Below are 27,321 nucleotides of genomic sequence, written 5' to 3'. Positions count from 1 at the left end.
ATGTGCCGCAGCCTAGAACGGTACTTTCAAATCCTGATGCACACAGCTCCTGGGAGTGCTGTTAAAATGCAGGTTCTGATTCCACAGCTCTAGCACGGGATCCGAGGCTCTCTGCAAGTTCCACACCACGCTGATGCTGTCTGGCAGAGCATTCTGCAGTTTCAGGGGTCTAAAACTGCACTCACCAGCGGGACATTCTTTCTGCAAGTATGCAGAACTGCATCATTCAGCAGAGTCACCATTAATCCTTGTGGCTACCAGGCATTTGAGGCAGACTGATTTGGCCAAGGAGCTGACTATATTCTTGGGCCAACAGTAACAGAATCTATGTGCCCCACCATGAAAGGCATCTACAAATTCTTGGCCTAAGAAGACAGAATGGATATGAAAATCCCACCAAAGGCCTAGCTGGTCACCAGCTCAGGACTGGGTAAATATTTACCAAAGGTAGAGACACAGATATGGAAGACCGGATTAAACTACCTTGGGGCCACTTGTGACACACCTCCATTCAAGGCCCTCTCCACCCACAGCCCTGACCACACCTAAGCAGTCTCAGCCTTGGGCTTTACATCAATCACCCTAGATGTCCTTCCTCATAGACATGGCCTGTCACCTGAGTGCACTCATTGGTCTGGAGGATGTTTCTCCCACTGGACCGCAAGTTTTTTCAAAGAGAAGGGATCCTTTCATCCAGCATACTGCAGGATTCCATGCATCAAGAGCTAGAACCCACAAGGAGTGGTCTTAGCACTGCTAACATTATTAACAGTACTAATAGCACTAATAACATTATACTAGTAATGGCAGTAATAGTAATAGTACTGCTAATAGTATTAATAGTATTAGTAGTGCTTCTACCAATCATAAAATGGAAATTGAATTCAGCTGAGGGGAAAAAATAATTCCATTCTACCTGACTCAAAATGGTCCACAGATACATCACTGCAAATTTCAGAGCAGTATAACACGGTGTCCTGTGGGCCTACAGAGGTTCCCTTCCAAGAACACAAATATACTGGGAAAGAGGTGGCGTCCTTCTGACCATGGATGCAAAACCTGTAAGCCTGGGATTTTGAAGGAGCTGGTTTACAAACAAGTCACAACTCAGAATCAAAGGCAAGGCCAGTTCCCAGTGGAACTGCTGGGCGGAGCCTGGCCCCACGAACAGCAGGCCCCCTGGGAGTCTGCACAGTCCAGATGTTCACGCTCCCTTCTCAGCCAGAACAGCAAAGAGATTTCCAAGGTAACCAAGGACAACAGAGCCAGAGAATCAAGGCCCCGGAAGGAAGTAGATTAAATGTTAATACTTAAGAGTCAATATCAAATTTATTTTTAAAACTCCATCAATGCCAAATAAACAAGGCAGAAAAGGGGGAGCAATGAAGACGTGTCTCACAGTGCACATCCCAAGAGCATGCACAAGTCTTCTCTGTTTCGAGAGTATTCTGAAGTAACCAGAGGCTTTTAAAGAAACTAAGAGACACAGGTAAAGCTGGAGGGGGGCGGCTCAGGTTTCAGATTTACGCCACAGCTACTTGCTTTCTCCCCGTGTATTTCCAAAAGCGCAAAGCTGACGCCAGCTGCGGGTCCGCACTTGGAGAAGTTTGCAAAAACCCGTGCAAAAATATAACTTCACCCAGAGAACGTCTTCACCACGTGAAAAGTTTCAAGCCAGCCACACTCTCAACCGGCTACCAAGACAATAACTTGTGAGAGGGGATGCGTGGGGGCTGGGAAGACGGCTTGGAGGGTACAGTGTTTGCCACACAAGCTGGTGGAGCTGAGTGTGCAAGCCCAGGACGCAGGTGAAAACTTAGGGCAGTGGCTATACCCCATCCCACCCCCACCCCCAGAGGGGGAGCCGAGAAAGGTGATGGAGAATTGATGGAGGAACACATCCAACATCAATCTCTGGCCTCAATCAGCACACACACACACCATCCAGTGCACCATACACACCACACACACCATACACACACGCACACACACACACACACACACAAAATCAGCACACAAACCATCCAGTGCACCATACACACCACACACACCACACACACACGCACACACACACACACAAAATCAGCACACAAACCATCCAGTGCACCATACACACCACACACACCACACACACCACACACACCATACACACCACACACACCATACACACAAAATCAGCACACAAACCATCCAGTGCACCATACACACCACACACACCATACGCACACACACACACACACAATCAGCACACACACAAACCATCCAGTGCACCATACACACCACACACACCACACACACACGCACACACACACACACACACACACACACAATCAGCACACAAACCATCCAGTGCACCATACACACCACACACACACACACACACACACACACACACAATCAGCACACACACAAACCATCCAGTGCACCATACACACCACACACACCATACACACACACACACACACGAAAAAAAAAAATCAGCACACAAACCATCCAGTGCACCATACACACCACACACACACCATACACACCACACACACCCACAATCAGCACACAAACCATCATCCAGTGCACCATACACCCCCCCACACACACACACACACACAGACATTTTCCACTTACTTTTAGGCCTTCGGCCATTCATCCATTTCCTCCCCCCTTGCCCCATTCTCCCTCCAGGTCTGTATATTAACTACAGTGAAATCTGGTTAAAAACAGCATTTACTAGGTCAGTTGTCTTTTAGGTACTGTACCACATACCTTTACCACCATCTTCAGAAACTGACAGATATGATTATCTAGGACTGAAAAATGGAAGAAGGAAGGGGGGGGGAGTGTGTTTCATCCCAATTCACACAACTGGAAAGTGATGGGACCTGACCTGAAGGTGGCTGGTCAGGCAAAGGGACAATTTAGAGAAAGCACCACTACTAAGTTTAAGATACAGCCGTGTAGTTTGTGAGAGCAGCATGGAGCCAAGCTCAAAATCACTCTCTCCTAGCCCCAAGTTCCTCCCTCATCTACAAACCAGGGACAGAGATTCAACACAACAGGTATGACATGTGAATTACCGGGCAAGCATTAGAACTGCCGATACACTAACTACAGGTATACAAACCAAGAAAGTCTATTTCAGTCAGACACCGACTATGACCGGTCATAGCCTCCATGGGAATCGAACAGGTTTGCCGAAGTTTATCAGCTTTAAATCCAGAACTCATTTAAGCTGGGGGGGGGGGGGGGGGGGGGGGCAGGGGGCTGCTTGTATTTTTTAATCTTATTTCTGTGAAATACATAACTTTACGCTTCACAGTACCCACGCTCATGTCTCATCTCAGCATAAAAAAAGATGCCTGCTTGAAATCCAAGTATTGTGAGCATCGTCTGTTATGACATCAGACAACAATTTTTTTTTTTGTAATGGAAATGAACAGTAACTAATCTACGAGGGCAAAGAGCATTATTCTAGGCAATCCATGCTGAGCCCTTTCAGTTTCCAAATTACCTCCAACTCCGAGTTCATACACACTATCACCCTAGAGTGGACACTGGGTTTGCATAAAATGGGATAAAGCCTGCAATGATTTTAACTTTTTCCCCATCTGCAACTTGAACCCATTCTCTGCTTAGGAGGCATGTGAAGCAGGCCTGCAATTTAACCAAATGACCAAATCCAGTCTCTCTTCAATCTACTCAGTAACTGAGCTCCTGGGTAATCTCCTGCACTGCGTGCAAAAGCAGCTTTGAGTTCATCCGCTGTAAACTAAAATTAATCAGGGAGAGGGTATGCCAACTTGAAGGGCAACTCCTCTTTGCCTGGCTTTTCAATGTCTGCCCGTGCTGACAACACTAACGGACACACCTCAGGGAGGAGGGCGTCATGACTTTATAACCACACGCTTTCTTTTAAGGACATCACACACCAAGTCCCTTCCCAAAGAAGGGCTCCTACCTTCTGAAATGCAGTCATTTCCATAAGCACTGATGACGTATTTTCAAAACATTGTGACTATTTTCCGAGGGCTTTTCAACTGGCACTTATGGTGGGGGGGAGGGGGGAGAAACGACTTCCCATGCCTCATCCCACCTGCCTCCTCTAAAGGGACCGTGTTTAAGCCGTGTTGACAGGAGTAGACAGAACACAGCAATCAGCACGACACTGAACTCACTACACAAGATTCACATCGCAGACCTTTCGGGAGAGGGGAGAGGGAGGAGGAGGAGGAGCCGACAGCAGGATGCTGAAGCCAGTATTTTCCACTGAGTCTCGTCTTGACTGTGTATGTCTTCAAAGAAAAATATTTTACGCTGAACCGTCTACATTATTTTTTTTTTCCAGGCGATTCTTAATAACAGATGCTGCGTTCAAGCAAGGGGGGAAAGGATTTAATGACACTGCTTCATGTAAAGCTCTCTGAAGACGTCTACCCCCGCCCCCCCCCGCCCCTCCGCCAACCGCTGGCATGGGTATTTTAGAATATCCACCCCAATCTTAAAATTAAAGCAAGGCAGTCAGTCACGGGTTCACTACCGCTACACGTGTGTCTTGTTCGCCAGTTACCTATTGTGAGCCCTGCTGAGCGCACAAAACCTAGGAAGCCGAAATGATGCCACCCTAGATTCTGTTTGGAAGGTGAAGAAAATGATGGGAAGTGTGGCTGTCCCGAGCCACACAGCCAGCCGTGGCCCAGGGACTCACACAGCCCCGTCCAAGCCTGCTTTAATTTTCAAGCCAAGCTGCTTGGCTCTTGCAGTCCATCTTCCCCAGGATCTGGAGAGCTCGCTGCTTAGTAGTTCAATACAATGACTCTGCACCTTGAAAGCCCTTACTAAAAATCAGGTCTTTTCCAGGTTAAGGGCAAGGGAGATGACCACAGTGCCCATAGGCACCACACAGGTAGTCCAGGAGCGGCCACCAAGGGCCTTTCGGACCTCAAAGCGCCGGCTCTCCACCACCCCGGCGGCAGCGCTGCTCTGCGGCACGCAGTGGGAGCTGCCAGGCCTCCCGGGCTGGGATGGCACCCCTGCCTGAGCAGCTTCGGGGTCCCCTGGACCTGCTCCGCGGCTGGCTCAGGGAGCACAGCTGCCCTCGCCGGGCCACTTCTGGAACAAGTTGGAGAGGTCCGCGCGGGGGGACCCACCACCCGGGGCTGCAGCGCGCGCGGGGGTCCCCGGCTCGCAGCCGCCACGGACTCTGCGGCCGAAGTTGACCTCGCCGAGGTATGAGGCAAAGTCCCTGGAACCCTGCGAGGGAAATGAGAGCAGACAGGAGGGTTCCCCCCAAAAAGGCCCAAGGTGGCCAAACAGCCTCTCCCCAGAGCCACCTCTCTGGGAACAAAGGGCTTCTGTGTCGGGCACTGCTGGCCGGGCCGCGTCCGGCTCTGGGGGACCAGAAACTTTTCCCGGGTGTGGGCGCGGGCGGCGGGCACTGGGCATCAGGCAGAGCAGGCGCGGACGCCCGCGGGTCCCCAGGGCGCCGCGCGGTCCCCGCGGCCCGAGCCGCCCGCCCGGCTCGCCGAGGCTGCCGCTCACCTCCTCGATGGCCGCCACGGTGTTCCGGCACTGGGCCGTGCGCGTGGTGAAGCTGGAGGCCGTGGGCGCCTTGTAGTCCTCATGGGTCTCGGCCACGAATTCCGACACGGAGATCTGGTCCGGCATCGCCGCGGCGCGCGGGCGCGGACCGCCGCCGCCTCAGTCGCCCAGGGCGCGGGGCTCCGGCCCCACCGCCGCCGCCGCCGCCGCCGCTCGGGGGCCGCGGACAAAGGGGAGCGCGGGGCGCGGGAGCCGCCGCCGCAGGGCGCGGGAGCCACCGCGGGGACGCACGGCGGGAGCAGGGGCGCGCGCAGCCCGCAGCTCTGCCCGCTGGGCTCCGGGAGCCGCCGCCGCCGCCGCCGCCGCCGCCGCCGCCGCCGCCGCCGCCGCCGCGTCCTCTCCTCCGAGCGAGCCCAGACGCGGGCGCGCACAGCTGGCGGGAACTGCCCGCCACCCAGCCGCGGGCCCCGACGCCTCCCGCGGAGAGGGGCGGGTCCCGGCCAGGGGGCGGTGGCCGGCGGGGCGCGGGGAGGGGCGGGGCGCAGGCCCGGCCACCAATCGGCGCGCTCGCCGCCACCGCGCCGCCGGGAAGCAGAGGCCGCAGGAAGGAGGGAGGTGCGCGCTCGGGGCCCGCCAGCCCCTGCGGGCCGCCGCATTGTGTCTGCCTTCGGGGCGTGCAGGGGTTCGAGGGCGCGCCCCACTCCCGGGCCGCGGTGCCCCGGCCTCGCCGCGCCAGTCCGGAGCTCTGGCTCACATTTTCCCGGTGGGCGTGAACTGGGACCCGGGGCTCCGGCCTCCCGGCCGGAACGAAACCCACCCTTCTGCTCCCCAGTTCCACCCCTAGGCGAAGAACCCCCCGAATTCCCCCACCAGAACCTCAAGGAAGGGCCAAGCGAGAGGACAGTGTGGATAGCTCGCCCCCTACAGGACGGTGAGGTCCGCCGAGGCACCCCTCCTGCACCCTAGCGGGACTAGCCGCGGGGACAGTTTGGGATGCAGTCACTGGGACCATGTAGTGTCTGTGCACCTCCTCACAGCTTTAAGGAACCTGGTAAAGATGGGTATTATCATAGAGAGTTGGCCAGAGATCACAAGCTATAAGACCAAATGGGCATTCAAACCTATGCCCTTGGACTTGGAAGAGTACTTCTACACCCCCCAACCCACCCCTCGTGTTCCTCAAGCTTGTACAATTAGGGGTACTCCCAGTTACTTGTAAACAGTTTTAGGGTGCTAGGCCAGGCTTCACCCTACGAAGACCGCAGAACGCACTGCAATATTGCTGTCGAAAGAGGAGGGGGACCCCAGGGGACCAGAGGTAGCGAATGAGAAGAGAGGAGCTATTGTTCCTGATGGTTCCATGAGAAAGTACTGCAAACAGCAGCTGGCCGATCCCAGACAAGACTGGACCAATAAAATGTCTGAATTAGTACACATTTTTCTTTTATAGCTCGTAAGGAAATTCTCAGCTGTATTTAAAAACCCAGAGGTTCTGAAGACACCAGTCAAAAATCACACCCTGCAACTCCACCAGGCGTGTGGCATGGTTACCGCTGCCACCAACCATACAGCCTAGAGAAACATGACAAAAAAAAAAACAAACAAACCTTCCGTGTGTCTGAAGAGGAGGGAGTGTGGGAGAGACACTGGAAACCCAAGGTGGGAGGCAAAAGTGGTCTCCTTGCCTCCGTAGGGCAGTGGACCAGTCCATCTTTTTAAAGCTTCCATGTACAAATGTGCCATATGAGGTGGCCGCTGGGGTCAGACATTATGTATGGCTTCTGGTATTTCACTAGCACTGCGTGTGAATGAAATTCAGCTTTCAAAAATAGCTGTGCCAGTGGGTAGCTTTTATTGCCGGGCTCGGCAAGCAATCCCCAAACTGTGCATCTCTTTACCTCTTTGTGCATTTCCATCCCTTTAGTGTCTTGGGACTCCCTATGACAGGCTTGTGTAACTCAAGGGTGTTTTGTTATGGTGCACCCTCTCCTTCACAAGGTCATTTTCTGCCCCCTCTGCCTCCTTTCCCACCGGTAAGCCCTTTTGTTCTTCTCTGAAGTTGAAGAGTATTCTCTGAAACTTTTCAAGGTTTTATTTTTGGAGGGCTGGTCTCTGTGATGCCTTGAGAAGTTAAGAGAAATAAGTGTTTTTCTTGACTGCCAGTCAACTAACCTACTAGTCTATGCTACCAGTCGAACTAGTCAACGTGTCTATCATACACACACACACACACACACACACACACACACACACACACACATAATTTAAAGTTTAAATGTTGAACACAAATCAAACACATACACTCCTCTATGTGGAGTACTAAGGATCAAACCCCAAACCTTGAACCTACTAGACACATGCCTCAGCACCAAGCAACTTCCCCAACCCTCATTTACATATTTTTAGTGCATCAAGAGAAGGGGATGTTGATATTGCTATTAGAGGCCTGGACACTGCTAAATATATAAAAATCCCTGTAAAAAAATCTATTTTAAAAAATAATTCTTGCCGGGCAGTGGTGGCGCACGCCTTTAATCCCAGCACTTGGGAGGCAGAGGCAGGTGGATCTCTGTGAGTTCGAGGCCAGCCTGGTCTACAGAGTGAGTTCCAGGACAGCCAGGGCTACACAGGGCTGTCTTGAAAAAACAAATAATAGTAACTCTTAATGATAAAATTGTCCTGAAACTGAATTGAGGCAACATATAATCTCCCTTACCCCACTCCATATATGTATGTTTTACTGTAAAATATAAATGCATTTGATTATAGAGGATTGTCCTAGACCCCAGCAAGGGTTGGTTCAAAATGTATACCATGTAAACTATGTTACTTTTTAAAGTCTGAGAAAATCTGAATCCATATGTCTTTGGGCCTATTATAATTCATATAAAAGACTACGGTCCTTTTTATTTAACCTTGGTGTATGGGTCTGTTTTTGTCCCTCTAACTTACCTGAGGTTGGGAAATTTATAAAGAGGAGGAGGTTGGCTGGGCTGCAGCCAGTGGTAGAGTGGAGTGCTAGCGCTTGTCTGTCGCGTGCAGGGCCTGGGTTCATCTCTAGCCCTGGAAGACAGTAAAAACAGCAGGGTGAAGAAGGGAAGATCTTTAGCCAACGGCTTTGGAGGCTGCACTGTTAGTTTGGTCAACTTGATACAAACCTAGATGTACCTGGGAAGAGGGAATCTCAAGGAATTGCCTCCATCAGACTGGCTGCCGGCACGTCTGTAGGGTATTTTCTTGACTGCTAATTGATTTAGGAGGACCCAGCCCACTGTGGGCGGTACCATCCCTAGGCAGGTCGGCCTGGGCTGTGTAAGAAAGGACCTGCAGAGACCAAGAAGGGCAAGCCACTAAGCAGCACTCCTCCATGGCCTCTGCTTCAGTTTCTGCCTCCAGGTTCCTGCCTGGGCTTTCCTGGTTGAGGGTCTCTAACCTGTAACCCAGATAAACCCTTTCCTTCCTCAGGTTCAGAGTTTTATCACAACAGAAAACAAACCAGGACAGAAGCCTAAGTCTAGGATCAAGCAGGCCCATCCATGTGGCCTGTGGTAGGTGGTAGTATAATGACGACATTATGCCTACCCATAGGACTGATCACTGATTCCGAGTCAAACTCTGTTTTATAATAAACTCTCTTTCATGAGAACTAATAGAGGTCCCAAGAAAACTACCTTAATGCTTCCAAGGATAGTACCCACAATGCCCTAACAACCTCCAACTAGGCCCCTCCTCAGTCCCACCACTCCACCAAGGCCAAGGCTCCAACCTGTGAACCATTAGGAAACAAACCACATCCAAACAGTAGCAGAGAAAGGGTTTGTTGTTATGGATATGTTGGGATAAACAAGAACTGTGCTAAGTTCATACTAATCCATTTCAAATCAACTTCATCACTGAGAGTTATTTTTTTTTTAAAACTAGATCCTTGGCAGGCATGGGGGCACACACCTTTAATCCCAGCACTTGGGTAGGTCTCTGTGAGCTAGTGGCCAGCCTGGGCTACACAGTGAGAGCCTCTCTCAGAAACAATAACTAGATTGTTTTGAGACTTCGAAGAGTTAAAAAGTTCTGGATAAAAGCACGCAGGCCTCGAAGACACCATCAGCATCCTCTTGATGGTGCTTCTGGGAGGTGGAACCAGGAGCAGGCGGGGTCTTGTGGGAGGAAGTGTTACTAGACCTCGAAGGCCTGTTCTGGAAGAGGACCCCGGAGTCCAGCTTCGCTCTGATTCCCCTCTATCACGAAGTGAGCGCCTTCCCTCCACGGCAGCCTTCCATGATGTCAGACCTCACCACGGGCCCCAAAGCAGCAGGGTCGAGTGATGGAGGACTGAAACCTCTGATTCCGTGAGTCAACATGAACCTTCATCTTTTAAATTAATTCATCCCAGGAAACCAAAAGGAAGAAGAAAGAGAGGAAAGCCCACACCCGGCAGCCCGCCAAGACTGGCTGACGGGCCATTTTCCAAAGGAGGGTTCTGCCTTGGGGAGATCACAAGACCCTGAGACTTTTCACTCTCTGACCAAGGGGGAAAGATATGTTCTTCACTCCGGATTTTTCTGGAGGGTTGACTGGTTTATTGCAGACCTTTCCAGTTCGCTTGCTGTGAACTTGTAAATGATTACACTTGGAATGAACAGGTCTGTGCCTTAAAGGAACTGTGTGGTAAATGGTGCAATAAAATAAAACACCCCAAAGCACCCCGTGATGTGAACAGGGAAGCATTGCTGGGAGTTTCTCCTCCACATTATAAAGTACTTCCCCCCTCAAAAAAAAAAAAAAAAAAAAAAAAAAAGAATGTTGTGAAAGGGCCCTAGTTGTTCCCAAGGTGAAATACAGCTGTAGGTATCCGTCACTTGCCTCACTTTCATGCACTGAGGTCAGAGGCAGGGAAGGGTTTGGCCGTGCACAATTATAATACAAACGAAAATCTAGATCTTGGTGTCTGCTTTTTGCTGAGTAAATTAACTTCCTTGAACTGCAGCTAATTCATATACAAAATAATAAGAGTTGCTTGCACTAGCTTTAAAAAAAAAAAAAAAAGACGCCGGGCGGTGGTGGCGCACACCTTTAATCCCAGCACTCGGGAGGCAGAGCCAGGCGGATCTCTGTGAGTTCGAGGCCAGCCTGGGCTACCAAGTGAGTCCCAGGAAAGGCGCAAAGCTACACAGAGAAACCCTGTCTCAAAAAAAACAAAACAAAACAAAACAAAAAAAGACATGTTTATTTATGTGCCTGGATGTTTTGTCTGCATGTATGTGCACCGTCTGTATGCCTGGTGTACGTGAAGACCAGAGAGGTGTCCGATGCCCTGGAACTGGACTTACAGATATGTTGTAAGCCACCATGTGGGTGCTGGGAACTGAACTCCATTCCTCTGGAAGAGCAACAAGTGCTTTTAGTTGCTGAGTTATCACCCCTTCAGCCTCAGCTTTAAAATACACAAACACACATTTTGAATGTTTGTGTATATATGTCCGGGTGTTTTGTGTTCATGTATTCTGTGCCCTCAGAGACCAGAGAGAGCATCGGATGCCCTGGAACGGGAATTCCAGATGGTTGTAAGCATCCATGCTGGGAATTGAACCTGCTCTTAACCACTGGACCATCTCTCTGCACACACCCCTTTTAACCAGTGTTCTTCCACTGAACTGGGCCCTAGATGAACTCCTAATTAAAGTACTTCTCCACTCTAGCATTCCATTCATTACCATTACCCATGTTTTGTGTTTATGTCAACACAAAGAAAATACCTTAAGAGGTATGTTACTGCTGAGAAGCTCATCCTTGGGCCTAGGCATTTGTGTTTGTTCCTGGCTAGCCTGGAATTTTCTTGTAGACCAGGCTGGCCTCAAACTCACAGAGATTTGCCTGCCTCTGCTTTCCTGAGTACTGGGATTAAAAGCATGTGCCACCGTGCCCAGCTTAGGCCTAGACATGTGAAAAGGAGTGTATTCTAGATCCGCCTTCAGAACTGATTTTAGAGCATGGGTGACCAGCAGTTCTATTCTCAGCTAATTTTACAGAACAGCACACGAGGACTGTTCATTTTTGTCATCTTAATGAGGTCTCTCAGCTCTGGGCACTGACATGGAAGAGGCGGTCTAGATCAAGGAGCTTTCAGCTGGAGACTGTGGAGGACAGTCAAGCGAGCCTCTGTCACACATTCAGGAATGCCGTGGGTTTGGGTTCTCTCTCGTGTCTGATAGAAATCCTATGTGGTGGTGGTGGTGCGGCCCGTCTCCCAGTTCCATACTGTGGCAGCTTGAAGTTGCTCGTTAGGAGTATTTACACCAGAGAAATGGGTAACGGCTAATCATGGCTGAAGTCACTGTTTCATTGATTGTCTAAGCCAAGCAAACAGCCGAGTGTTGTGAATGCGTTCAGCAACCGCGTGTGAGTAATGAAGGCGTTTGAGAGAAAAGGCCGCCAATATTTGCCAACTGTGTTAGGATGAAGCAAGGAGGCCACTAGTATTCTGGGCAGATGAAGTTACAGCAGACATCTTTACCAGTTCACTTCAGCCCTGCTCGCTCATTAGCATAAACAAATGCCAACTGGCATTGACGCCCGAGCTGGGCTCATTTGTCAACGACACCAGCAAGTTCTTTGCTGACTGAGTTGGATAATAAACATTTCTTCTACATCTTATTTTGTCCAGTCATGGTTAAACTGCAGACTGGATACGGAGGCAGGCACTTGGCAAAAAAAAAAAAAAAAAAAATCAATGAAAGCATCTATGAGAATCAATTAGCTGTACAGGATTCATGATAGAAGAGTAGATAGCTTGGAATGCTTTGCAGGCTGTGTGCTGTCTATCCTTTAAGTCAGCAAACACAAAAGCAGCGTATTTATGTGCATACACACTCATCTATTTTCAGAGACTAGGCCCACTTTGAATATACTTCTGTCTTCCCTGCCAACAGCAGCAGAGTAGTGGCCCTCCCAACTCTGAGTCATGCTCCTGGAAGTAAATACATATAGGATTAAAGCCCCGATACACTGTGTTATGCAAGCAAAAGCAACTTGTGTTAATAAATATTATTTGTCTTACGGTAATTAAGAAGATGCCATTTGTTGTTTTCAAGCACTTAGAATCCTACAGACAAGTGCAGCGGAGGGTGGGGTTTGTTTTCAGGGAAAAGCAAAACAAACCAAATTTAAAAAAAAGTTTAATTAGCACTCCATATGCAAATAGCTTTTGCTAAAGTAGCTTTTAAAGGGTGCTTGCAATTATTTATTTTCTTTTATCAAATCACTGTCTCCATAGCGGGGTGTGGTGGTGGTACATGCCTGTAATCCCAACACCATGGAGGCTGAGATAGAAGCTTCTGAATTTGAAGCTAGCCTGGGCTACAGAGCCAATTGGAAGCCAGACTGGGTTATATAATGATCCTTTCTCAAAAACAAAACAAAACAAAACCGATCACTCTTCCCCCAGGATGTGGGCCCATCCACAGTTTCCCCCACCCCTTTAGACGGGGCGGAAATTCCCCCAGTGTTTTCCTATTGTCTATGAAGTAAAATTGAAGCTCCTCCGTTGAGGTCTTTCCCAGCCTTTTCCTTAGTCCCTCTCCCAGCTACCCTCTGACGCAGATTAGCAAACTGTGGCCCCTAAACACCTCTAAACCCTGCCTGTGTTTGTAGTGCCCTTCAACTTAGGATGGTTTTGACCTTGTCCCACAGTGGAGACATCAACAGCATGCTATTTCACGACAGATGAGGTTTCTATGGAATTCAGATGTGAAACGGCTGTGAAACTTCTCGACTCCCAGCCACAGCACTCATCCACCCGTAGCCCTAGGTAGAGAGTTGAGAAGTTGCAACCCACACCCAATGGTCCCACACTGAAGTATCTGCAATACACTGGCTTTTCTCACTGGAGAGTGTCAGCCACACCCTCGCCACTTCAAGCTGCCATTTCCCCAGCTGACAGTGCCCCTCTGTGTCTCCCAACCGAACGCTTCTCATCTGCCTCCCGTGGGACTTGCTGGCTGTTGTTGATCTTGGTACCCATTGCAAGATTCCTCATCCTCACACACCTTCATACCACTACACCAAACCCTTGTCCTAGAGGACTTCCTTCCTCTTGACCACCTGGGAAGTATCTTGGTCATCCTTCAGAACCAAACCCAAGGTTCTTTTCAATTCTTTCTGGAAGTCTCTGGGCAGGATCGGTGGTCTGGCCCACACTGCTTTCACGGAGCATTAGACAGAGAATCCCAGCACTGGGGAGGCAGAGGCAGGCAGATCTCTGTGAGTTCAAGGCCAGCCTGGTCTACAGGGTGAGATCCAGGTCAGGTCCTAAAGCTACACAGAGAAACCCTGTCTCAAAAACAACAACAGAGAGAGAGAGAGAGAGAGAGAGAGAGAGAGAGAGAGAGAGAGAGAGAGAGAGAGACCGTGTTTAAAACAAGAAGGTAGAGCGCAATGGGAGACACCTAACAATCCAACATCTACTCCTGTCTACACACACACACACACACACTTGCACACTCACACACACACACACACACACACACACACACACATGCACTACTCCTTTGGCTGCTTGTGGAGAGATGATTACATGGGACGAGGGTGGAGGCAGAACAGATGGATAAAGCACTAATTAGTAATAGAAAATTGGATTGCATCCAACTTTTTAAAAATGTATTAGCTTATGTTATTTGTACAAAATAATGGGTTTCATTATCAAATTTAAAATGTTTGTGCTTCAAAGCACACACCATGGAAGTGGAGGTGGGAGCCACAGTGGGCTCCAGATAAGGGAGGCTCCAGGTAAGGGAGGCTCCAGATAAGGGAGGCTCCAGGCAATGCTGACTCCGATGAGCTTCAGGACCCAGAATGCCATTAAGGAAGAATGCAATAATTAGGAGCTTATGTTGGATGCTCACTTGAAATGAATTCCGGGAGCCTATCAGAACTTTTGAAAAATGTCTCCTGAACATGTGTTAATTTTTCATTGGCTTCTTAATTCTCATCATATGCATATCTTAATTGCACATATATATTATATGATATGGATATCTGGAGACTATATTTCTGTATATACATATATATAATATGAGAACAAGTATATGTGTGTGTGGGTGTCTAAAAACATTAAGGCTGGGGTATAGCTTTAAAAACATGAAGAAGGGGGGCTGTGGGAATGACTCAGTGGTTAAGAACCCACTGACTGCTTTTTCAGAGGACCTGGGTTCAATTCCCAGCACCCACCCGGTTGGCTCACAACTGTCTGTAACCCCTGTTCCAGGGGATCGGACTTTCTCACACAGACATACGCGCAGGTAAAACACCAATGTACATGAAATTTAAAAAAGAATTTGAAATGAAGGACTAAGAATTCAGAGTACAGTTCAGTGGGAGTAGTAGACTGTATGTTTAGCATGAAACAAGCCCTGTGTCTTAATTAGGGTTCCTGTGGCTGTGACAAAACACCATGACCTGCTGTGGGATGTTCTGTATGTTAAATGTGTTGCTCTGATTGGTTAATAAATAAAACACTGATTGGCCAGTAGCCAGGCAGGAAGTATGGGCAGGACAAAGAGAGAGGAGAATTCTGGGAAGTGGAAGGCTGAGGCAGAGAGACACTGCCAGCCACCACCATGAAAAGTGAGATGTAAGATACCAGTAAGCCACAAGCCATGAGGCAACTTATAGACTAATACATATGGGTTAATTTAAGATAGAAGAACTAGATAACAAGAAGCCTGCTGCAGCCATACAGTTTGGAAGCAACATAAGTCTCTGTGTGTTTACTTGGTCGGGTCTGAGCAGCTGTGGGACTGGCGGGTGAGAGAGATTTGTCCTGACCGTGGGCCAGGCAGGACCAGGAAAACTTAGCTACAATGACCAAAAGCAACTTGCGGAGGAAAGGTTTGTGTCTTCTAATGCTTCCACATCACTGTTCATCGTGGAAGGAAGTAGGGGCGGGAATTCAAGGCAGGAGCTGATGCAGAGGCCATGGAGGAGTGCTGCTTACTGGCTTGCTCCCCATGGCTTGCTCAGCCTGCTCATACTTCCCAGGACCACCTGTTCAGGGGTGCCCAAATGGGCTGGGCATCAATCACTAATTAAGGAAATGCCCTACAGGTCAATTTTATGGAGGCATTTTCTCAATTGTGGTTCACTTTTCTCAGCTAATTCTAGCTTGTGTCAAGTTCACAGGCAAAAATAAACAAACAAATAAACAAATAAAACCACCCAGGAAACTCTGTTTTCCTCTCCAATACCACAAAATAAGTTGGTAGACAGATGATTGATAGACATAGATAGTAGAGGTAGATAAGGAAGATAATAGAGGACAGATGAATGATAGATAGAATGATAGATATAGATAATAAAGAATAATGAGATAGATGACAGATAGGTAAACAGATAATAGCAGACAGATGACAGAGATGGGCAGCTAAAGAAAGACAATAGATAGATGAAATAGCCAGGCATGCCGTGAGTCTTTAATCTCAGCACTCAGGAGGCGGAGTCAGTAGGATCTCTTTGAGTTTGAGGCCAGCCTAGTCTACATGGTGTTCTAGGATAGCCAAGGCTATGCAGAGACCTTGTCTCAAAAAAAAAAAAATCAAAAAGAGAGAGAGATGAGGTAGATGATAGGTGTAGTTGATAGAAGTCATATCACAGAGGTTGATAGCTAGAGGTGAGAGATAGACTTATAGATAATAGATTAGATGGGTCAGTAGATGAAAGAATGAAGGTAAGAAAATGTCTGCTAGGGACCTGTCCAGGGTGTATAAAGAATTGTTAGATCTCAGAATAAGAGGCCAACCTAATTGGAATCGGACAAAACATTCCACGTTTTTCCTTTTCATATGGACAGCGGTCATATTAGTTACTTCCTGTTGCTGAGAAAAAACAAAAAACAAAAACACCAGGACCAGAAGCAACTTAGAGAGTCTATTTGGACTTCCAGGTCCAGAGGGATAAAGGCCCGTCACGTGGAGCAGAAGTGTGGCTACAGCAAGCGTGGTGGCCGCAGCAATAAGCCGAGAGCTCACATCTTTCTTTTCTTGTTTTTCCCCCGACATTTTTCTTTCTTTAAAAAAAAAAAAAAAAATATTTAAGCCGGGCGGTGGTGGCGCACGCCTTTAATCCCAGCACTCGGGAGGCAGAGGCAGGCGGATCTCTGTGAGTTCGAGGCCAGCCTGGACTACCAAGTGAGTTCCAGGAAAGGCGCAAAGCTACACAGAGAAACCCTGTCTCGAAAAACAACAAAAAAAAAAAACAAAAAAAAAAAAAATATTTAATTTTATTTCAGTGAAATGGTGTTTTGCCTGCATATACGTCTGTGTGAGGGTGTTGAATTCCCTGGAACTGGAGTCATAGACAGTTGTGAGCTGCCATGTAGGTGCTGGGAATTAAACCCTGGTCCTCTGGAAAAGCAGTCAGAGCTCTATAACCACTGAGCCATCTCTCCAGCCACAAAGTTCACGTGTTCAATGACATTCACAAAGCAGAGAAAGCAAACCAGGAGCATGGTAAGACCTTAAGTAATGAAAGCCTTCCTTAAGTGACATTCTTCCTGCAGCAAAGCCACACCTCTGGAATCTTCCCAAACGTCACCACCAATTGGGGACCAAAGGTGCAAATGACTATGGGAAGACCAGACATGGGGATACATGCTTTTAATCCCAGCACTCAGCAGGGAGGTGGAGCTCTATGAGTTTGAGGCCAGCCTGGTCTACATAGCAAGTTCCAGGACAGCCAGGGCAACACAGTGAAACCCTATCTCAACATCCTTCTCCCCACAAAAAAAAAAAAAACCATAGGAGACATCTCATTCAAACCACTACAGCAATCATGTTTAATTAAAGACCCACCTTATCCTGAATGACCTCATCTTTAGTAACGACATCTGCAGTGACTCAGTTCCAAGTATGATCCCACAGTGAGGTTGTTGGAGGTTAGAATTTCAGTCTGTGAATCAAATATTGCTGTGATTGAGAGTGCCATTGGTCAGTTCAGTCAGAAACCTCCATCAAAATCCAGAAGCCCTGGGGTCAATGCAGAATCCTACAGAGACATTAAGCCCATACATGTAGATGATGTAGCCATGCTAGGTGCTGTGTGTGACCCTGGAGACCAGGTGACAAGCTGAGACAGTGTCTACAGAGGTGCTGCTCAGCCTTCATGACATGAATGCCCTTTACAGAGGCAAACTTCAGCCCACCGAGCAGGGCACAGGATGACCCAGGGGACAGATGCTGGGCCACTAGGCAACATGCTCCATGGACTGACATGATCTGACTTTGAAGGGATGCTAACTCTGTCTACCCTAAGCTAGTTTTTCCCTGACTCTCTGGACTAGCGTATTTCGCCCTGCCACTTGGTCTCAAGTGGATTCTGTACAAGCGGCCCTTGCCTCCAGATTCATTGTCCCATCAGCATTCCTACGTTATTCCAAAGGTGTTAGCCAGAGATGGGCTGTGGATGTAAAGTACAGAACTGTCAGCAAAACCGCACCTCCCCACCTGCTCAGAGTGCTGTGTCTTTCCTCATGGCCAGCCTAGGCCTCTCTATTCCCAGGTCCCGACAGGCACAGCACTCAGCATCTTTTCTCGTCTACTGGGGCTGTGGTTGCAATGACCATGGTCTAGGCCCAGGTGTGCACTCATGCCCCTAATCACAAGTTTCCAAGGACTCTTTTGCTTGCTTACTTTCTAGATTTATTTTACTTTTAATTATGTGTATATGTGTGTGTCTGCGTGAGGGTATGTATACACGGGCATACAGGTACTCCAGAGTCCAGAAGGGGGTGCTGGATGCCTTGGGACCACCTGATATGGATGCTCTAAACTGCTCAACCATCTTTTCAGCCCATTTCTTCATTTTTGTTTTGTTTTGTTTTGTTTTTGTTTTTCGAGACAAGGTTTCTCTGTGCAGTTTTTGTGCCTGTCCTGGATCTCACTCTGTAGACCAGGCTGGCCTCAAACTCACAGAGATCCATCCGCCTGGCTCTGCCTCCCGAGTGCTGGGATTAAAGGCGTGTGCCACCGCCACCCAGCCCATTTCTTCATTTTTAATTTGTGTTTGTTAGCAAGGTGGTGGTGGTGCACACCTTTAGTCTCAGCACTTGGGAGGCAGAGGCAGGCAGATCTCTGTGAGTTTGAGGCCAGCCTGGTCTACAGAGCGAGTTCTAGGACAGCCAGGGCTACACAGAGAAACTCTGTCTCGGAAAAAAAAAATGTGTTTGTGTGTATGTGTTTGTATTTGTGTGTGGTGTATACACACACGTGTGTGTGGGCGCCCACACACATACACACACCCATGCAAAGGCCAGTGGAGGTTATTGGGTGTCCCGGTCTGTCCTGTCTACTCGATTGCTTTGGACAAGGTCTCTCATATTGAATGTGGGGCTTGACAAGCAGCCAGAAAGCCGCAACCAGCCTGCCTCCATAGCACCGGACAGGGATGTGCACGGCCATGCCTGGTTTTTTACATGTGTGCAAGGATTTGAACTCAAGTCACGCTTGCACACTCGCCCGCTGAGCCATCTCCCCGGGCCCAGGCCATGGGTCATTTTCAAAATTTAGATTTCAGGAGGCCTTACAAAGACCTGTGAAAGTTAGTCTTCGGGACGAGGGGCTGAGGCACTTTGTATGCTTAACAGTGCTTCGGGAGATTTTCCGTCAAACAAATTTCTGCAGCTCTATCTGGTATTTGGGTGGAGAAGCTCAAAGCCGGTGCTTTGGGAGTTTCTTTGAGAGTGTATGCAGGCATGGGGCCATTCCTGGAGGTAAGTTTGTAAGTGAGCGGAGATTCCACGAGCAAATCTCCAAGGACCCATCTATAAAACAAGGATTCAAGAATAAGCATGGGCCAGAAAGACAGTGTGGTGGGTAAAAGCCCTTGCCACCCTGCCTGACAACGTGAGTTCCGTTCTCAGAACCAACACGGTGGAAGCAAGAACCAACTCCTGCAGGCTGTCCTCTGACCTCCTCGCAAGTGTGTGCGTGCACAGACGAATGTAATAAGACGTGTTTTTAAGACCGAAAGTGTTCCCAGTGGATCTGAACGTGTCTGATGTCCGTGCTTAGATAACTCTCCCGCCCTCCCGGTATGTGTCTAGGGCGGGGGAATCGGCTTGTGGGATTCTGCGCTGCCTGTAAGTGGAAGTAATGCCCAAATCACCACAGAGCAGACCTAGTCTCTACACAGACTTCGTTTCCTCAGTCCTGTGGAATTCCTGGCGTCTGAGGCTGTATGCAGGGCTCTGCAAAGGGCTTGTAGATTGCTCCCCAAGGGCTTTTTGATTTACTTGGAAAACTGCCTCCAGCAGCAGCCCCCCAACAGCCTTGGGGGGCCAGGCACTTTGCCCCCAGACGTTCCCTTTTTTTTTTTTGTCTGTGCTTTAAAAACAGGCCTACACCCTGGTTCCATTTGTTCTAGCACCCCTTTCCTCTCCCCGCTGGCCTCTCCCATTCAACTTGGGGTTCACAGCCAATACTGACCTCACTGGTCGACTCTGCATTGCATTTTGGTGAGTCCCACTTACCAGAGCCAAGAAGTGAACGCTGCAGTCAGCTCCTGTCCTGGGTCAAAGTTTCCTCAGGGGCTCCCAGCCTCCCTAGGGTCATGCCCTGAACCCTCCTCTGGGCAGAACCCCCTGAGTGTGGTAAAGAAGGTCCCTGTTGGGCCAGACCTGTAGAAATGGCTGGTTGGGCACTCTGGGTCCCTTTGAGTAATTAGCCGGAGATGGGTGCCCAGCGAGGCAGAGACCAAGGGATTTGACAGCAGGGTCATGCCAGCGGGTGAATGCGGCCTTTGTGCTTTGCTCCAGGAAAGATGACACAGCAGTCCAGCCCCAGGCTCCTAGGAGCGGACAGCACCTCTGGAAGATGCTGCTCACCACCAAACCAGGGCAGAGCCGTGATGTAAAGCCAGGAATGACCGTCCTCCTTCACCTGGCAGGGGACACAAAGCCCGTGGAGTCTGAATCTCAACAGAGCAAAAGACCCCACAGATCCTGTCCTGGCTGGTTCTACGCCAACCTGACACAAGCTAGAGTCATCCATCTGAGAGGAGGGGAACTCCATTGATCCAGCTGGAGGGTATTTTCTTAATTAGTGATTGATGGGGGAGGGCCCAGCCCATGGTGGGTGGTGCCATCCCTGGGCTGGTGGTCCTGGGTTCTATGAGAAAGCTGGCTGAGCACCAGTAAACAGCAACCCTTCATGGCCTCTGCATCAGCTCCTGCCTCCAGGATCCTGCCCTGTGTGAGTTCCTGTCTTGACTTCCTTCAGTGATGACCTGTGATTTGAAGTCGGTTGGTTTGTGGTGTTTCATCACAGCGACAGTAACCCTAACGAAGACAGGTGGGCGTTTGAATGTAATTGGCCCCCATTTGCTCTTAAGGAGCAGCACTCTTAGGAGGTGTGGCCTTGGTGGAGTAGGTGTGGTCTTGTTGGAGGAAGTGTGTCACTGTGGAGGTAGGCTTTGAGGTCTCATATATGCTCACGCCACGCCCACTGTCTTAGACCACTTCCTGTTGCCTTCTGATCAAGATGTAGCCAGCACCATGTCTGCCTGCACACCACCATGCTCCCCGCCATGATGATAAGGGACTGAGCCTCTGAAATGTAAACCACCTCAGTTGAATGTTTTTTGTTGTAAGAATTGCCATGGTCATGGTGCCTCCTCACAGCAATAGAACACTGACTGAGACAGAGCCTTTGCTCAGATTAGTTAGTAGAGAGACACAGCTCACTTTGATGGAGGTCCTGGTGAATGCCAACCCACCAGGAATGGCCAGTTCTCTTGGCCATTGTTCATTCTTTGTTCTTTGCCCTTAGTTGTCCAGGCAGAAGCTTCAGTACCACTTTGAGTCATCTTTTTCCTCCTTCCACAAATCCCGTTGTCACCAGATTGAACTTTTCTATTTATTACCCACAGCACTGTGCTCCTGAACCTTCATTATCCATTGTGCCGCCCCTTATCCGTGCAGGCCCTCCTTCATTTACAAATGTCCCCTTATAAGAAATCTTCCCGTCTCTGGGTTAGTCAACGGTCTAACCACCCTGCTTACTGGCTGCCAGGATCTTTCCAACAGTGATCCTTCTAAAATGCAAATGTAGTTTTAAATGGCTTAAAATCTCCCAGTGGCTCCCTACAGTCTATGAATAAAGCCTAAATTCTTCAGTATGCTCTAAGAGATCTTTCACGGCCCAGACTGCCTGACTGTGCTGCCTAATTTCCCCAACCCTGCTTATATCCAGAGGTTGACTCAGTCCATTGACTCAGTCATTCTTTCACTCAGTTCCTGCTTTATTTATCTATGTATTTAGTGGGGGGGGGGCATTGCACATGGGCATGGGAGTGTGCACATGCATTAGCGTGAGGTCAGAGGACAACTTGCAGGAGTTGGTTCTCTGGCTCAAACTTAGGTCACTGCTGATGAAGAGTTACCACACCGCTTCAAGACTTTCCAAGTATCTCTCTGGCTGTGAATGAAAGAATGCCTTGAAAGCTGGCCGTGGTGGCAGCATACACCTTTAAACCCAGCACTTGGGAGGCGGAGGCAGGTGGATCTCTGTGAGTTCGAGGCCAGCTTGGTCTACAGAGTGAGTTCCATGACAACCATGGCTACATACTGAAAGTCTGTCTCAGGGTGGGGGTGGAGGGGAGAATGCCTTGAACCACTCATAGCTTCCCAGATCACCACAAGGTCTTTTCTATGCTCAACGTAAGCCTTTATGACTTTCGTCCACCGGGGAGGTCTTCCACCTCAGTCTACCTGGTGAGTTCATACCCGTGTTCCCAAAGTCAGCCTGCAAGCTGTAAAACACAGAGCACCCCTTCCCTTCTGCCATTGTAGAGCTGAGCACACATCTCCAACGGTTGCCACGGCATCTTGTTCTGCGATAGCGTGCTGTAGTTTAGATGGGAAATGTCTGCCAAAGCCCCGAGTTTTGAAGGCTCGCTCCCTAGGTAGCTCCTAATGGGAGAAAGTTAGGTCATTGGGAGCAAACCTTTGAGGGGATGTTGAGACCTTGCCCCCCCCCCCCCACCTTTCTGACTGCCATGAGATGAACAGTATCACCGGCTACATGCTGCTACCGTGATGTACTAAGTTGCGGCATGCCCAAAGGAACAGGGCCTAGCAACCACGACCTGAAAACAGTAACACACAGCACCTCCCGCTTACACGTCCTTGGCACTAGATGATGGGTTTGCAAGGGATTGGGTGTATTTCTTTCAACTTTATGTCCCTAAGACCCAGGACTTGCTTTAATTGTATCCTCTGAATGGACAAATTTATACTGGGGCAGGGGCAGGGAGGACACAAAGTTCCTCCTTTGAGTCCTAGATAATTCCATCTATTCACTGTCTTTCTCTCCTGGATGATGCTGTCCACCCAAGACCTAGGAATCTCGTGAGGGCTGGGTGGACTCAGTGCGTTTCTCGTGTATCACGTTTCAACAGACAGGCTTCTTCTAGAGGAGAGGACGAGAGGGTTTTCTTCTGGGAAGAGGAAGGCTCGGTGAGGTTTATTTCTGTTGCTTTTTTTTTTTTGGCTTTTGTTGTTGTTGCCCTGGGGACCAAACCCGGGGTCTTAAGCTTTCTAGGCAAGCACTCTGCCACTCTGTTCCCAGCCCCAGGAGGAGAGTTTTGAGCATTCTTCCGATATTGCACGACACAGGGGGTCCCTTGGATGAGTACGTAGGGCTGGGCACGGGTCTGCTCAGGGCCCTGTCCACCAAGGGCCCCATCAAGGTCCAACTGTGGAAGCTTATTCTCTCTCAGGGTTACCCCTTCCAGTTTTGAAGGCAGTTATATATATGTATTTTATCTCCTTTAGTCTGAAGTTTTGTTCTACAAATAACACTGGTCTCAAAAACATAGAAGTGATAAAATGTTCTAAATAAAAGGATGTTTGTAGCATCCTGAATGTTTATGTAAAATAAATAAAATAAAAGATCCGACCGTAGATTTCCCGGGCTTTGTGGAAGGTAGGTGGCATCGGAGAGACCAGAGGAACAGGCGCTTCCCTCAGGACGCAAAGAGCTCCTCCACACTGGCGGGAAGCAGTGAAGGTGTTTGTTAGGGGAGCAGGAGGAGGGCCTGAGTGACAAAGTTGTGAGCAGCTTGACTTCTTTTATTATTTGTGACTTAGGATTTTCTAACTAGGATTTCAGTTAGGATTAAGCAAATCTAGGAAGAAGCAGTTTGGGAACCTGGAGTGTATGGAACATCTTGGCTGAAATGGTAAATTTATTTCTATGTACAAATCCTTGAAAATGGATTCATTCATTCATTCTCTCAACATGTTCAAGAAGCACCCCTTTTCTAATATTTTTTATTTTACTTAAGATCATTTATTATTATTATTATCATTATTAGCCCAGAAATGCCGCAGGATGCATGTGAAGGTCAGAGCACCACTTTCGGGGGTGAGTTTCCTCCCTCTCCTGTGAGTTCCGGGGATCAGACTCAAGGGGTCAGGCTTGCACTCAGGCACTTTGGCCCACTGAGCCATGTCACTGGTCTGAGCGTCACTTTCGCGCCTAGCCGTGACTCTACTTTGCACATTTTATCCTCACAAAGCCTTCACAGTGTGTGTACTCTAATTGCCACTGTGCAGCTTACAAAGCTAAAGAAGTATTGCGTAATTTAGGATTCCAGTCTGGATTCTCACTCTTCAAGGGCTGAAGCATGCAGGGGAATACCCATGACCTACAATAGAAGGTCTTGTCCTGGAACTCACTCTATAGACCAGGCTGGCCTCAAATCACAGAGATCCCCTTGCCTCTGCCTCCCGAGTGCTGGGATTAAAGGCCTTGCTCTTTTTTTTTTTTTTTTTCTTTTTACACATTTTGATTGTTTTAAATTTTGATTACGTGTATGTGTGTGTGACTGTATGTTCCTATGAGTGCAGCTTCCCACGGAAACCAGAAGAGAGTGTGAGCCCCTTGTTGTGAGCCCCCAGATGGGAAGGCTGGGAAGTGAACTGAGATCTTCTGAAGGAGTAATAACTCTTGACTGCTGAGTCATCTCTCATTGACCGCTGAGTCATCTCTGGCTCCGAGAAGGGCCCTTCTGACTGCCAGCGTGTGAGGTGGCTTCTTGGCGTTGATAGGATTTGGAGATGCAGAGAAGAGGATGAGATCACAAAGCAAGTGATTTCACGCACCCCTGGTGTTCTCAGGCTCTCAGGAGGACGCAGGCATAGGGAGGCGTTGAAAACAGGAGGGTGGAGGGATTCAGTTAAGCAAGCTCTCCCTGGGCACTCGCCTGTGAAAAGCCACAGCCTCTGCCCCAGTGATCCGCAATTTAAGAGGCAAAGAAGGGGCCCCATGCCACCCAAGCACACACAAGGTAGGAGGGCTTCAAATTAGCAGAGCAAGCCCCAGATCAAACGCCATGTTCGATTTTATCTTCCCAGGCAATAAAATGTAAAGCACATTCTTTGGCAGCAACGAGAAAGGCAGATTGTGGGCTTTCCATAATTCTTTGGAGTTTTATAGCATGTCAGTTATTATAGCTGGGCTTACCACAGTGCCTGCATCCCTGGAGCCGGAGCAGGCTGTATGTGCCGAAGGAAAGGCGGTTATAATGGTAAAGCCCATGGCAAGGCATTTGGCATCCAGGCTCTTCTAACTTTTTCAAGATCTGTGCAGTGGAATGAATACATGCCTAACTGGGGATATAGCTCAGTTAGTAGAGTAATTGCTCAGCCCTGGGTTCAAGTCCCATCAATGCGTAAAATGGGTGTGGTGGTACATGCTAAGTCATGCCAGCCTTTGAAGGGTGGAGGCAAGGTCAAAAGTTCAAGACCATCCTCCACCCATTATGTAACAAGATGGAGGTCAGCCTAGGTTATATTGAGACCCTGTTTTTACGAATAGAGTAAGTAAGTAAATAAATAAATATGTGTCTAGATTACATTTTAGGACTCCTCTGGGAGCAAACACTCCCTGGTCCTTAGGGATCTGTTTTACATGAAACCTGTTACAGCACGGCCTCTATTACGGCTGCTTTAGTGCGCTCCATGGTGTTTGTGTCTAAGGGGTTGCCACCTGCCATTCAAATTATTATGTTTCCAAAAATACTTGGCACACAGAATTGTTTTCCATCTTGTAATTTCATAGCCATCTATTGAATAGAGTTTAGCATATAAGTAAAATAATTATTGTATGTAGCCTGATGATCATCCCTTCACGGTAAACAGGAGTGACGCTAAGTTCTCTGGGTCTGGAGCACGAGCGCTCAGAAGAAGGAACGTTGAATTGCTGGGTGAGAGTATTTTTGGTGCTAAGACCTGTGTCCGAGCCTCTGTCTTCAGGATGCCCAAGAGCCTGGACTCAAAGATGGAAGAGCAGTTGCCATGAGAAGCAGAAAGGGCCCTGCAGAAGATGGACCTGGGTCATTCAGTCCCATGCCTGCTGTTGCTGTTCTACTAGGCACAAGGCTAAGCCCAACCCAGAGTGCTGGGTCCCAAGGACTAAGTTGAACAGCAGGAGTCATGATACTGGAATACTGGCCGGTAGGTCATGTTATATATAAGGTGTGTGTTGTTGGAGAACGTGGCCCTCTGAATAAAACAGATGTTGCCATCATCAGATCAAGCATACGGGCTCTCAGGCCATCAGAAGCAGCCTGTGGACTGTCAACATTCCCTCAGAGGAGGAGTCACTGGGCTCTCACCTGAGACTCCCTTCTATATGGCACTGCTGTCCCAAGGCAAAACTTGCCACTCAGGAAATGTGCCCTGGTGCCCTATAAGAGAAAAATGGGGGAGACCCACTAAGCAGAAAGGAAGACAAGGAGCTGCTTGGGGGGCAACTTGACTGTCCACTCAGTGAGCGGCGGGGGGAGGGGGGGTCATTGCAGGAGAGGCCCAGGACAAGTTGTGAGTCTAACAGGCAGTTAGCTTAGTCACATGGCCCTTAGCATCAGGTGGGGAGGCACAGAGAAATGCCTCTTCATGTCTTCCAGAGGCTGATTTGGGGCACGGTGTCTAGGCAGCACTTCAAAACCAGAGATTGAGGCTAAGTCCAGCCTTGCTCTATAACAGTGAGCACACCACTTCACCCTTCTGAATTTCAGAGGAGACATCAGTGCTGTGCCCCTACACCCTCCCCCAATTCGTGTGCCTAACAGGCAGCCTGGGTGAAACCCTGTCACTTATTGCTTACCCTTTACATATCTGTTATTAGTGTGGTGATAAAAATGGACAAAATATATAAGCACATTTTCAAAAAAACCTGCAAATATAAGGAACAGAAATTCATGGACTGGAACTTTGGGATCATTAGGTTTTTCTGGGGATAACTATAAAGACAGATGGAATTTGGGGCCCAAATGATGGAAATAACCTTGCAGGTCTAAGATAGACCCCAGCCCCACGATGGAGTGACAGCCTGAGGGTGCTGGTTTGAATGAGAAATAGCCCCTGTAGCCCTAATTGTACACGAATAGCTCCTGTCTATCACCCAGGGAAGCGATGTCTGGGAAGAGATAATTGACTTCTTTTTATGTACAGATGAAGTTGGGCGCGCATTCTGTTAAATTCCATCGTCCTAACTGTCCATGAGATATAGGTTCTCCGTGCACACCTTACAGACAGGTCAACTGGCTCCATGAGCTGACATTACTTAGTGTTTGCCCATCTGTAAAGCCCACTTGCTTCCCTGCTGGCTGGGTGTCCTTCTTCAAGACTGTGTAAGTCAGACTGTAGGGATCAGGGGCCATACGGAGACCCTACCACTGACCCTGATAACCTAAGCTAAAGGAATGTCCCTTTTCAAGTTAAGCTAGCTCCACATTGCA

At 48.8% G+C, this 27,321-nt stretch overlaps 1 protein-coding gene and 2 long non-coding RNA genes across 14 annotated transcripts in view; 1 reads left to right on the top strand and 2 right to left on the bottom strand.

The window, feature by feature from the left end:
- Positions 1–8,595, bottom strand: part of Asap2 (ArfGAP with SH3 domain, ankyrin repeat and PH domain 2) — a 166,661-nt gene extending 158,066 nt beyond the window's left edge. For 5 of the 11 annotated variants that reach the window (XM_052745804.1, XM_052745806.1, XM_052745805.1 and 2 more), the window contains exon 1: positions 5,533–5,734. In XM_052745804.1, the coding sequence (XP_052601764.1) occupies positions 5,533–5,658 (126 nt within the window). In that variant the 5' untranslated portion in view covers positions 5,659–5,734. Of the gene's footprint in view, positions 1–3,952; positions 3,986–5,532; positions 5,749–8,484 lie in introns of those variants that run through there. The other 6 variants (XM_052745809.1, XM_052745807.1, XM_052745812.1 and 3 more) reach the window with 4 other exon arrangements.
- Positions 4,563–26,317, top strand: LOC128115292 (uncharacterized). The gene is made up of 4 exons (XR_008220112.1): positions 4,563–5,220; positions 20,333–20,603; positions 21,936–22,112; positions 25,721–26,317. It is a non-coding gene; the product is annotated as an uncharacterized LOC128115292 (long non-coding RNA).
- Positions 11,497–20,243, bottom strand: LOC128115291 (uncharacterized). Of its 2 annotated transcripts, none has more exons than XR_008220111.1 (3): positions 20,048–20,243; positions 17,373–17,565; positions 11,497–12,230 (listed from the first exon to the last, which is right to left on the bottom strand). It is a non-coding gene; the product is annotated as an uncharacterized LOC128115291 (long non-coding RNA). The 2 variants fall into 2 exon arrangements; XR_008220110.1 differs by lacking the exon at positions 11,497–12,230 and adding an exon at positions 12,237–12,496 and having other exon boundaries at positions 20,048–20,237.
- Positions 26,318–27,321: the final 1,004 nt, after the last annotated feature.

Source organism: Peromyscus californicus, unplaced genomic scaffold (genome assembly GCF_007827085.1).
Source record: "Peromyscus californicus insignis strain IS unplaced genomic scaffold, ASM782708v3 Scaffold_1__1_contigs__length_55948999, whole genome shotgun sequence".
In the NCBI taxonomy this organism is placed as follows: domain Eukaryota; kingdom Metazoa; phylum Chordata; class Mammalia; order Rodentia; family Cricetidae; genus Peromyscus; species Peromyscus californicus.
The sequence above is the reverse complement of the archived record's forward strand: the minus strand, read 5'-3'. Positions and strand labels throughout refer to the sequence as shown.